Raw genomic sequence first — 12,773 nt, 5'->3', positions numbered from 1 at the left:
CATCTGCATGCATTCAGCTCTAATTTCCTCCTGTGATCGATCTTCTGTTCATTGCCTACCTCACCTCCATGATCAGTTCTCTCTCACAGTCACATCCTTCTGTTCTTCGACTCCTTATCTCTGTCTCTGCAGACCCACACCTAAGGTGGAATGGAAGAAAAAGGATGGTGTCCTGGCAGACACAACCGGCCAAGTTATTAACTTTGACCGCTGGCTCCACTTCGACAGCATCACCCTGGATGACGACGGCGAGTACGAATGCAAAGCCTCCAACGCCCACGGCAGCATCACGCGCTCCTTCACGGTCACTGTGGAAGGTAGGCCGCTGAGCTGAGCGCACAGACGATCACGATGCTCTGCTGACCGTGAGGACGTGACCTCTGTGTTAGTTTGAACTCTAACGAGTTTGTGCTCCTCTGTCTGAGATGCTTGTGAGGAGTCTTTACTAAATCTCACTCTGAACACATTTACAGCGTCAGCCTGACATGTATACATGTTCACAACTTTAAAGAAGTATTCCACTAATTAACATTAACAGGTCCTGCAGCCTGTTCAGAGTTAGAGCCAAATGTTAAACAGGCAAGTTCTGACTCTGAGATTTATATTTTAGGGTTTAAATGCTGCTTGTCTTCGTTTTCCAGCGGCTCCTTACTGGGTGAAGGAGCCTCAGAACCTGATGTACACTCCCGGGGAAACAGTCCGACTGGACTGTCAGGCTGACGGCGTCCCGAGGCCCAGCATCACCTGGAGAATCAACGGTCAGCTGTTAACAGGTACAGCAAGTTTCTGACGGACCCGTTTCTGATTCTTTGGGGAGAAACTATAGCACCTGATTTGATACTGAGGAGTTATCGATTTCTTTTAAAGTTCACATGACAAACTACCTTTAAATAATTTGGCCAAACAGACTTGTATTACTCTGATGATCAGCACTTTGCAGAGTGAACCGTTCCTTCGGGTAACTCGACGTTGATTGTATCTTTCTATTAAAGCTTGATGGCCACAGACATAGATTTGAAGGCAGGGCAGAGCGAGCATTTCCTGGCTCCAGCCTGTCGACTATCAGTGGACAGAGAGCCTCTTAAGCTTAAGGTGAATTAGATGGACTCACCAAAAGAGAGAGAGAAGCGAGAAGATAAATAAACAGAGAGTAAGGAAACAAAGAAGAGGAAAAAATGACTGAATCAAAAGACCGGGGGAGAAAGGACGGACGATGGAAATGAGAGCCGGCGACAGCTGCTGCTTCTCTCAGTGGACCTCGGCTTCTCTGTTAAACAGTTCTTTACATTCAGCCTGTTTCTGTTTGACAAACTCTACATTGCCTCCCCGCCTCTTCTCCCTCCTCCCTGCAGAAGTGGATGAAGAACCTCGGCGCACGGTGACCGGAGGAACGCTCATAATGAAAGACGTGAACATTGGCGACACGGCCGTGTACCAGTGTGAAGCCAAAAACGGCCACGGCTCCATCCTCCTCAACACCTACCTCTACGTCGTCGGTATGTTTCCTGCCGGGTTCACGTTCTTCTTTGTTCTGTCTCACCTGTGATTGGTTAATGACGGCGTCTCTCCCTCTGTCTCAGAGCTCCCCCCTCAGATCCTGTCCCCTGATGGGTTCATCTACAACGTCACCAAGGGCCGAGACGTCGCACTGCACTGTGAGTCTTTTGGCTCGCCACGACCCCGCGTCACATGGTGAGTGTCACACAGTGTGGATTCACAAAAGTCCGTTTACTCAGGATCGTTTATACTGGAACTGAGATCAGTTTAGAGGCTCACACTTTGGTCTGGTCGGCAGAACGATTTAGCATTTTTGTGTTGCAGCTGTAATCTGAACATAATTCTCATCAGTGCAGCTAAAATACCCTCTCTGTATTCTCTCTGCTGAACCTTTTCACCTCAGTGAAAATCATTTCTCTAACTACACTGTGCAGAATTTAACCTTCACCACCAGGGGGCAGTATTTTAGCAGAAAGTTTGATTACCCAGCCCTGAAGAGAGAACACTAAACCAGACAAAAATCCAGCATATAGATGGCATCCTAAAGTTAAGGGTTTGATAGAGGAGGGGTGCACACTAGTTTGAGAGGTGGCCCTTTCAAACTAGTGTGCTCAGAGGTGTGGTTAGTCTTACAGGTGATTATAAAAACTTGTGCTGTTTTCTGCCGTCAGTTCTTTTCAATGTAAAATCTGCCAAGAGAGACGATTTTCAGCTGCCATTTGGTCATTTACTAAGAGAGGAGACGCAGTTTGCTAACTGTAAGCAGTAACGCATGTAAATAAAGGTTGTACACATGCACTCTAGGCTTCAGTAACTGACAGGGTGCAGGACTGTAGACTGTGTGTGTGTGTGGGGGGGGGGGCTCTATATGTCATGTGTTGTCAAAGTGCATGCAGCTGGATGATTTGTGCCTGTCCATCACTAAAAACAGGCAGATCAGTGTGTGCGCTGTCCGGGGAAGTCTAACGTTTTAATTGCAGTGAAATAAGGTTTTATTACGTTAAAAAAAGCTGCTTTTAAAGTTTATTAAAGCCTATTTATTGATAAGATCAAAAACAAAGAGTTTGAGTTGGAGCTGGTGGTTCCTGGTGAGAATTAACTGTTGTGACAGCAGTCTGGCGAGGAAGGAGCGGCTAGCAGGACCAGCGAGCGTGTGGTGTGGGGGTTAGCTGAATAACCCGAAGCCAGTCGGTTAAATCCAATAACAGATCTTTATTCGCCGTCAGCAGCATTACACTTTATGAGCCAGGTCTCCACGGCTGTACTCGTCCGGGCATACATGCGCGGATTGGTATCGCCGCCGCCAGCTTGTTACAACAGTATGGTTTCTTTTGGGAGAAAAGAACATGAGCAGCATGGAATGGCTGCCGCTAACAACAGCACACCCACTAGGAGACTCCCACAACTACTACAATAGTAGGGCAACCCCCCCCCCCCCAGTGGTGCTACAACCCAAAAGGGTTGTTACACTGTCCAGGAATTACAGCAATTTCTATACACATCCCACATTTGTACAGCAGCGTTATCAGTCTAGTTGTGCTAACAGTGAAAAGACACTGGTCATGAATGAGACATTGTTGGTTTGGCATCCCCTGCTCTTTACTTTGAATGATAGAGCGCCCTCATGTGGTTTTGCTTAAAATGCACCATGTCGCTGACGACCTGACCACACCCATCTCTAAAGTCTGAAGAACTGAAAGCAGTGGTCTGCATTTATTTTTATCTCCAGCTGTTGTGCGATTAGATCTTCAGTTTCTGACACCTGGAAACAAATGTTTACTTACAGCTATCAGGTTTTTTTAGTTATTTAACCGCCAAAACTTAGAAATACTGTTCTGGGTATCTAGAGATCCTTGAAAACTCCAGATATTGAATTTCACTTGAAAACAAACGTGACGTGTTGGCTTCCACTGTGCAGTTCACATTATGTTCTTCCTCTAACACAGCTGTACATTTTACAGGCCTTAGAAATTACAGCTGTTCTTTCTGCTCTCTCATCATTTATTGATCCCTTTGTGTCTGTTATCAAGTCACCGATCGGCGAGGATACACACTTCCATTGATCCAGTTCCTGGGATCTTATTCTGCAATCTGATGTTAGAATAAGTCTGCAATGATTCTGGAGACACAGAGCCGATTGGCATATGTAACGATCAATATCTCTGCTCTGTGTGTGTGTGTGTGTGTGTGTGTGTGTGTGTGTGTGTGTGTGTGTGTGTGTGTTGCCTGCAGGGACCGGGAGGACACAGGTGCTCTGCTGTCGGACCCTCTGCTGTATCCTCGTATCTCCATTCTGACCAACGGGACCCTCAAGCTGTCCGATGTCAGCCACAACGACAGCGGCGAGTACATCTGCTCCGTACAAAACACCAACATCTCCATCACGGCCAAGCTGGACGTCTTCCGTGAGTCACACTCAGAAAAGTGCAGCTTCATATAAATCTTGCTCCTCTCTGATGGAGCCTGGAATTATTTGTGCTTTATAAAAATCTCTGCTTGCACCACACTGTGTGGCTGTGTGACTGGTGATATGAATCATTATGATGCAATCATTTTGTTGTAAGCGTTTACAGAAAAAGTCACTAACAAATGTCACTAATTCCTCGGTCCTGTGTTTCCTGCTTTCCTTCAGGTCCAAGTGAGATACTGACGGGCCCCCAGGCCGTTCGCGTTGTCCAGGGAGAGAGCGCCTTCCTGGACTGTGACGTCGACACCGATCCTCGGCTGAGGGATTACCAGGTTGTCTGGAAGAAAGGGAATCGCAAACTAGAAGAGACATCAGTAGATGACAAGTAAAAACACACACTCACACAAACTCTGTGCACAACAAAGCACGTTTATATTGCAGCTTCTGCCCTAAAACACAGAAAGAAAAAAACCTAAAGATCTTTTATTTGGGAGGAAACGGAAGAAATCTCTGGAAGAACAGAGGACTGGTTTCCAAGCTAGAAATTTTGCATACTCGGATCTTTCTGAGAGCAGAAATCTAAAGGCCTTCACGGTGAATCTACTTGTTTATGTGATCCACAAAATGAGACACACATACATTTCCTACTAATTAAATTATCCAAGTTACACATTTTCATCTTAATTTGGGAAAAATAAATAACTGAGTGACATCATCAGCTGCTTCTTCAGAGGACTGACCTTCAGAACAGGTCAGATATGTCTGATCACAAGACTCGATCCTTTATGGGAAGCACCTGAATGATGCGAAGGACTGGTCAGTGAGCCAGACAGGAGGGAGTAGAGCTCGCTGGTTAGCAGCGACTGAAGCTCTGAGTGAGTGGATCATCTATGAGTAACTGCATGATGGATGCTGGACACTGAAATGAGTTGCCAAACATACTTGTACAGCTATTAATACCACAAAAGTTCATGTCTGTGAATGGAGCATCCTCTACAAGTGATAGTGAATACTTTGAAATGCAGCATCATCGATAAATGTTCATGACTCTCAACACAGAGAGAGAACATTACAGCAGCTCTCAGGTGTCACCATCCAAGAAACATCCGAGTTCCTCAGCACTGAGCTGGAGGTCTGCATGTCTCTGTCAGGGTACAGAAACAAATGACTTGTACTGTTGTTGTTACACAGAATTACACGTGTGCTCGTCTGTGTGTGCAGGTACACCTTCCTCAAGAACAACACGCTGAAAGTGACAGACGTCCAATTAAATGACAGCACAGAGTATTCCTGTGAGGTCATCACTAAAGTGGACAACGTGATTGCACAGGGCTCCATCACTGTCGTAGGTGTGTGTGTGTGCGTGTGTGTGTGTGTGTGTGTGTGTGTGCGTGTGTGTGTGTACTACATGTATACTGTGTACTGTGGCTCTAATTGTTTTCTGTTGTACTCTCAGCAAAACCGGACCCTCCCAGCGGTCTGACTCTGTCTAATGCTGAGGGGGTCAGTGTGACTCTCAGCTGGAGCCCAGGACTCTCCCACAACAGCCCCATCACAGGTACCACACACACACACACACACACACACACACACACACACACACACGCACAAAACATATGAGTTTGGTTTTAGTTGTCATGTGCTGATAGTGGAAGCAGATGAAGAGGACATTTTTCTTTCCTGCTGAGATGTTCTGGATTTTTCTGAGATGACTGAAAAAGGAGTACAGCAGACCACCAACCTCCACCAATCACGCTCCATCTTCATCAGTTATGAAAAACATGAACACCTTAGGCATTCCTGAAACAAACCATGTTGATCTTTAGCTCATTCTACTTTATTTAAAAAGTATTTGTTAGAAAAACCGACCTACAGCTGAAAAACAGCTGATGAACCGGATCATGTCTGACTCCTTCCAGAGTTCATCATTCAGGCTCGGGAGGAGTACCACACGGAGGAGAGGAAGTGGACGTGGGAGGAACTGAAGAAAGTGCCGGGCGACTTCAACCACGTGGAGCTGACCCTCCATCCATTCTCCACCTACCGATTCCGGGTCATCGCCATCAACGAGGTTGGCAGGAGCAGACACAGCAACCCCTCAGACCACCACAGCACGCCACCTGCTGGTAAAGAACAATACCTCAAGCAGTGCTGTGCAATGTGCAAATGTTGGTATAGATCCGATACAAATAAACACAGGGCCAATACTGCCAATACCAATACTGATACCGGTGCTTAAAGGCAGCTTATGTAGGGAAGAGCAGCATGATTTATGAGATTCTGATTTCAACTGTGATTTTTAATTTGCACAATAATTAGTTGACACAACAAAACACACTCTTCAGCTTTTCATGTAATTTAAACTGGGAGGTTTTTTTATTTACGTGTGCTAAAGGACATAAATAAAATAGACGTGGCCGTGAACATCAAAGGTGCGTGTTTGAGGTATACACTTTATTTAACACAATTCACTGAGCTACGTGCTGAAATTAAAAGATGATCGTATCGATCCCATACCAGTACCAGCGTTGGTATCGATGCGCCCACCTCTAGCCTTAAGTAATAGGATCCATGTGTCAGAGGCTGGAAAACACTTCAGTGCGTGTGTGAATGAAACAACAATATAAGCTAGCAGCAGATGTGATGAGCTTTAGAGTTACAGCTGCTACTAGCAGTGATTTTTATAGACTGTGTCCAGGAGCTGAATATGAGGCGTGGCGTTACCCACCGGTGTTTGGAACAGCAGTTTATGGTCATCACCGTGTTGTTCTTCTGCAGGAAGAAGTCACCATATTTACTGCTATGCTATCAGCTAACACTACCTAGCTTGAGGCACCTCACTAATACCTGCTGGTTACGTATATTTCACCCAAAGAAGATCGTACAGTTTCACTCACCAAAACTGAAGCTCAGACTTCTTGGATGGTTTGTTAGTAAAATAACGTCACAGCAGCCACATTATTGGTCACAATTACATTAAAAACGCTCCAAAACACTGAAAAAGCACAAACATGGTCCAGAGATCCAGTTCAGGAACTCCAATAACCTGTCAGTCAAAGAGGCCACACCCCTAACGATGTAAACTTTAAGCCTTAATGCAGTTTAAATAGATGAGTTATAAAGACATCGTCCACCCTTACAGTTGTCATGGAAACATGTTTGTGTCTGCTGTGAAGTTTTAACATGGGAGTCTGACTCACAGCTGAGCCTCAGGCTGACATTAGAGGGACGGAAAATGTATTTAGCATTAATTACATTATCAGTCTGAGAGTTTCACAAAGAAATATAAAACATGGTTGATCAATGGTCATGGAGATCAATAAAGAAGATCAATACAGGATGACTGAAGTGTGTTTATTAAACTGAGATATTTTCCTTCACCCTTTTAGCTCCCTCCATCAACCCTACAGGGGTGCGCAGTAACTCCGCAGAACCAGGGACACTGATCATCACGTGGGATGTGAGTACTTCAGTGTGTATGCAGCGGGCTCGCGTAAACATCCTCTGATATGTTTCATGAAAAGCACAGTCCAAGGGCACTTCATATTCTTACTTTCTGTTGCAGGAGATAGACAAGCGTTTCCATAACGGCCAGGACTTCCAGTACGAGGTGCTGTGGAGGGAGGCCGACGGGTCAAATGTAAACTGGAACTCCGGCCGTGTGAGGTCTCCACCGTTCATAGTGAACAACACAGGAACGTACACACCGTTTGAGATCAAAGTCCGATCGGTCAACGCCCTCGGAGGAGGACCGGACCCAGAGCCGGAGATCGGGCACTCCGGAGAGGACAGTACGTCATCCCAGAGCTTCATCCCTGTGGCCGAGTGCTGTAATGGGAGGGCCTGTTACTGTGTGTAACTGGGCACCATTACAGGGCTAAAGTCTGTGCGCACCCACTGAGAGGACTGGAACTAAAGCTCATACATACAGATATAGAGACAGTACATGATATCTACAAGTCAGTAATACTGATGACAGTGAGCCAGTTCTGAAAATATCAACTTAAACAAATCTGAGTTAACCATGTTTATCCATACAGAACTTATGAATGCCATCACTCATAAATAATCTCACTGCGACAGCTTCATGAAGCGTCACATCAGAGCTCTTTCTGCCAAAATGTCAAATGTAACGTCTCTTGTTGGAGCGCCCGGCAGCTGCACACATGAATGCTTTGCTGCTGTGCAGCCTGTTAATCACACAAAGCACTGAGTGAAGCTTCCTGTCGGTGCTTAGATCATGTTGGGAAATGTCTTTAGGTCAAAAGTCAAGAATCTCAATGAGTGGATGATGGGAATGATTGAGCTGAGGGTTTAATATCTCACACTGAATGTTCGGCATGTGAATCAATAATTGCCTCTTTTGTAATGTTGTAATTTTGATGAGAAATACGAGTTTCGGCTCAGACTGACTTATTTGTGTTCAGCATGTTGCACAGGCGTTCGTTCACAGGCTTAGAGAACTGTTCAGTAAGAGGGTAGTTAGGAGGTAACAACGTGATGACTGCCCAGGGGATTCCTCACAGCAGTCGTCACGGTTTCCTTCAGTTACCTCCAGCTCTGAGGCCTTCACTGGTCTTTGGAAAGCTCAGTGTTTTATCATCATCATCAGCAACACGTGACATCACACCATCCAAAGGTTCTTACCAACGAGCTAAAATGACCCATGTTGTTCAACTGTTCATCGTTTCAGGTTCACGTGCTATAGTATGACATCACCATATTGCTTAGCAACACAGACCAATCAGTACTGTAGCATGGGCATTTACTAATGTAATGAAGTTGTCTCTGACAGAAAACCAGATGGTCACAGATCTGTGCACACACACACACACACACACACACACACACACACAGTCGAGTTTGTGCAAATAACATTGCTGCTGTGCTGATTTCTTATGTTCATGCCTTGCTGCTTCTCTCAGAGCCAGAGGAAGCGCCGACTGGAGTTTCAACCACGGTGATGAACAGCACCGTCAGAGTGAGCTGGAAGGAAGCCGAGAGGGTCCGAGGTCGGCTGCTGGGATACAGGGTAGCACTTCTCATTGAGTTTAATGACCTGACTCACGTCACAGAAATGCTCTTGATGTTTAAATCCTCTGTTCATGTCAGGTTATTACTTGGTGCGATGCTTCAAACTATTTCATTGGACTTTGGCTTTGAGCCTCTGCCCATCTTTAATACTGAGAAACTTTATAATCTTTCAAACCCCAGAAAATAGTCCAGAGTGACATCTTTGATTAGTAAAATAATGGATGAAAACACAGGCTAATAAAAGTTTTTATCGTGTTCTGAATTTTTATTTCATTTTCAGCTGTAACTTTATCAAAGCACATAAAGTGTGTTCATGTTTTTCTATGCTTGTTTCAGATCTACTATAAGAGGCTGGGTCCCAAGGCCGAACGGAGCCGGAGGTCTCTCAGACAATCCCAACATGAGGAGGACAGAGGAGAAAGGTCAAAACAATCGAGTGAGACAGACGAGCACAGCTGGCAGGTGGAGGAGGTTGACCATAGCAAGACCTCAGCGGAGGTGACGGGGCTGCGACTGTTTTCTGAGTATGAGCTGATGGTCACTGCGTTTAACAGCAAAGGGGAGAGTCCTCAGTCCCCGCCGCACCGCTTCCACACGCCGGAGGGAGGTGAGTTTCAACCAAACGCTGCTGTTTGAGGTTCATGTGACCACGGATCGAAGTGCGATTTAACAGGTTCCACCAGTCACAGCTCAGCTGATCTGAGCAGCATTATGTAGTAAGTTAGCTGTCTGATTGAATTACCAATTATTTGAAGGTATCAGAATGCTGTTCTTGATGGTTCCAGCCCATTGCAACCTCTGCACGTGACCCGAAAGCTTACGACACAGACACGACATTCATATTCATGTCTAAGAGTTCAGGACCAGTTCTCAAAGTACACAGACCTCATCTGGAACTGTTCTGTGTTTGTGCAGTTCCTGGTCCTCCTGCATCTCTGGAGTTTGAAAGCCCGACAGAAAAATCCCTGATTCTCTCCTGGAGCCCTCCGGCTGAGACCAACGGCGTTCTGCAGGGATACATAGTGCAGTACCAACAGGGTGAGGTCTGATCCTGCTGCGTCATGAAAATAAGATGAAGTTTAACTATTGTGACTTTTCTCATGGTTTTTGTGTTCATCCTTGAATTCTGTTGTAATTTTACTTTCTGGTGTTTCCCTCAGATTTCACATTTTTTTCTTTGTCCCTCTTTAAGTTTTATTTATTAAACTTTCTGGAAACAGCGTTTGGCCGCCAAGCGGTCTTAGTCATGTTGTTCTGCCTGGTTTGTGTTTCATCTGTAGAGGTGGAGAGCAAAAACAGTCCTGTGGAGATACTGAATGTCAATGATCCCAAAGTAAAGCACATCACGCTGGACAACCTGGATCCCAACAGCCATTACGTCTTCAAAGTGATAGCACGCACAAAGACTGGACAAGGCCCTCCCATCACACGCAGGGGAGCCACTCTGCTTGATGGAGGTGAAACTTCAGAATTCTGCCTCACACCGTTTAGTGTTCGGCTTTATTTAGTGAAATAAAACCAAATTCTCAAATTTACCTCGTTTTCTCCACCCCTCTGCCTTCTAGAGCCTCCGAAAAACATCACAGTAACCTCTGGTAACACATCAGTCAACCTGAGCTGGGTGCCCGGAGAGAGAAACCGAAACCACGGCTTCCACATCCAATACCTCAAGAAGAGCGGTAAGGACAGGACAGATTGCAGGGAGAGGAAGTTTGGGGGGGGGTTGTGAGCATGTGTGGACAATGGCTCCTAGAAAGAGCAATAAAGGAGCTGGAGAGTGACAGTTACTGAAAGAACGTGTGCTTTACCTGCTGTAAGGAAGGAAAACATGTCTGAGTCCTTCTCAGACTCTGCACAGCCAATCTTGATGACAGTTCCCGGCGATGATTCGACCAATTATTGTGAAGCTCCTGACTCTAAATGATCAAACAGAGGTTTAAACTTCAGTGTCGAAGAGCAGCATGCGTAGGCTCAACTGTCAAATGTGAAAAAACACTCAAATGTCCAAAAGAATAAACTTTTAAGGCTTTTTTCTCTCGAAGTTATACTTTGGTCTAAAAGCATGACAGCCTCATTAATGGTTCAATCCAAAGTGAGACAAGCCTGAAGAACCTGCAGTGAACCAAGAACAAGTAAACAGCTCCCAACTTGTTATGATGATAACACGTAGATTAAACTGTCACGACTCTCTGATGTTTCATTTGTATCCAATGATTTAAATATGATTTTTCACACTGTTTTGCTTCTGCAGCGTCTCTGGATCAACATCGCAGCAGAATTATTAGAAAGAGCAGAAGAATCAGATGAGACAGCTCATTAAATGAAAGGAGGAACAGCTTTAGGAATATGTTTCATTCTTCTCTGTCGTGTGGCTGCTGCAGGAGGCGGTGGGTGGGAGAAGTCAGAACAGGTCAACACTACGCAGGGTTTCTATACGCTGACGGGCCTCCAACCAGGAGCTCAGTACCACCTGAAGGTCGTGCATGGAAACTCCACTCATTGGGAAGGCGAGGCAAAGACCGTGGAACCACGTAAGTATGCAGAGTTTGTTTTTCTCAGTTTAATTAAAGTAACTGTTGTCTAGAAGATCAGAGAAGTAGACACTGATGCCACAATCTTTGCAGATTCACAAATCTAGCACCGTTGATGTCTTGATGCACGCTCAATCATCCAGGTAAGTAAATCCCAAAAAGTTAATTCTGTTCATCTGGACGTAGCGTTTTGTGGGAGAAACGTTTCGTCACTCATCCAAGTGACTTCTTCAGTCTCAGCTGACTGCAGGTTTCCCCAAACCTTATAAACAGTACATTTGCACAATGACTGAAACCAGCCCACTGAGGGAACAATGGGCTGTGAGGTCAGTTCCTTAATCATAATTATGCAAATTCTCTGATCAAAGTTCGACCTGGAGCTTTGATCAGGTTGGAGGATTGCCAGGATTTATACATCGGAGAAAGTAAACAACCTCTGGCAAAGCAGATGTCACAACACAGAAGAGCTACCTCGTCAGGACTCTGCAGTTTATTTACACCTACAGGCCAGTGGACACTCTTTCAACGATGAGGATGTACACATCCTGGACAGGGAGGAACGCTGGTTTGAGGGCGGAGTCAAGGAGGCCATTTACGTGAAAAGGGAAAGACCATCTCTGAATCGAGGAGGGGGCCTAAGGGTACATCTGTCACCATCTTACAATGCTGTGATTGCAGCCATTCCCCAACTCTCTGTGAATGGGACTCATGGCCATTGGTCAATGTTCTTTGATTAGTAGTTGTTGATCAATGGTCATGAGAATTTGCGTATTAATGATCAAGGAACTGACCTCACAGCTCTATGTTCCTTCAGTGGGCTGGTTTCAGTCATTGTGCAAATTTCCTGCAGTCAGCTGAGACTGAAGAAGTCACCTGGATGAGTGATGAAACATTTCTCCCACAAAACGCTACGTCCAGATGAACAGAATCAACTTTTTGGGACTAGCACTGTTGAGGCGGGCTAATCTCGCTACCCGTGTGAAAATCATAATTCCAAACATGTCTGGACTTCTTTAAGTTGCTTGAAGACGTTTCACCTCTCATCCAAGAAGCTTCTTCAGTTCTAGCGTCAAATGGTGGAGACACCAACTGTCTGCCATCTATACTCCAGTTTTGAGATCCTTCACAGACGCCTTCTGGGCCATCTGACCTCACATGATAGGGTGGGGCCAGGTTTCACAATGAGCTCACTCGAAACCCTGGCTGATTGGGACCTACACCTGTTTTCACACCTTGGCTCATGTGATTAGGTAGAGGATCATCAGGGGGTCCTTTGTCCCTCTCAGTGGGTTACTCCCGCAGGG

The 12,773-nt window shown here is 45.5% G+C and overlaps 1 protein-coding gene across 3 annotated transcripts in view; it reads left to right on the top strand.

Annotated features, from left to right (window-relative positions):
* LOC100712012 (neural cell adhesion molecule L1.1) overlaps nt 1–12,773 on the top strand; it is a 44,487-nt gene that overhangs the window by 25,946 nt on the left and 5,768 nt on the right. For all 3 annotated transcript variants that reach the window (XM_005477792.4, XM_005477791.4, XM_005477790.4), the window contains 17 exons: nt 133–317; nt 642–773; nt 1,353–1,496; nt 1,581–1,692; nt 3,730–3,902; nt 4,130–4,289; nt 5,126–5,253; nt 5,361–5,462; nt 5,824–6,030; nt 7,294–7,364; nt 7,470–7,695; nt 8,830–8,936; nt 9,275–9,545; nt 9,854–9,976; nt 10,219–10,395; nt 10,504–10,617; nt 11,320–11,469. In XM_005477792.4, coding sequence (XP_005477849.1) covers nt 133–317; nt 642–773; nt 1,353–1,496; nt 1,581–1,692; nt 3,730–3,902; nt 4,130–4,289; nt 5,126–5,253; nt 5,361–5,462; nt 5,824–6,030; nt 7,294–7,364; nt 7,470–7,695; nt 8,830–8,936; nt 9,275–9,545; nt 9,854–9,976; nt 10,219–10,395; nt 10,504–10,617; nt 11,320–11,469 — 2,582 coding nt within the window. The remainder of the gene's footprint in view (nt 1–132; nt 318–641; nt 774–1,352; nt 1,497–1,580; nt 1,693–3,729; nt 3,903–4,129; nt 4,290–5,125; nt 5,254–5,360; nt 5,463–5,823; nt 6,031–7,293; nt 7,365–7,469; nt 7,696–8,829; nt 8,937–9,274; nt 9,546–9,853; nt 9,977–10,218; nt 10,396–10,503; nt 10,618–11,319; nt 11,470–12,773) is intronic.

Source organism: Oreochromis niloticus, linkage group LG20 (genome assembly GCF_001858045.2).
Source record: "Oreochromis niloticus isolate F11D_XX linkage group LG20, O_niloticus_UMD_NMBU, whole genome shotgun sequence".
NCBI lineage: Eukaryota > Metazoa > Chordata > Actinopteri > Cichliformes > Cichlidae > Oreochromis > Oreochromis niloticus.
The sequence above is the reverse complement of the archived record's forward strand: the minus strand, read 5'-3'. Positions and strand labels throughout refer to the sequence as shown.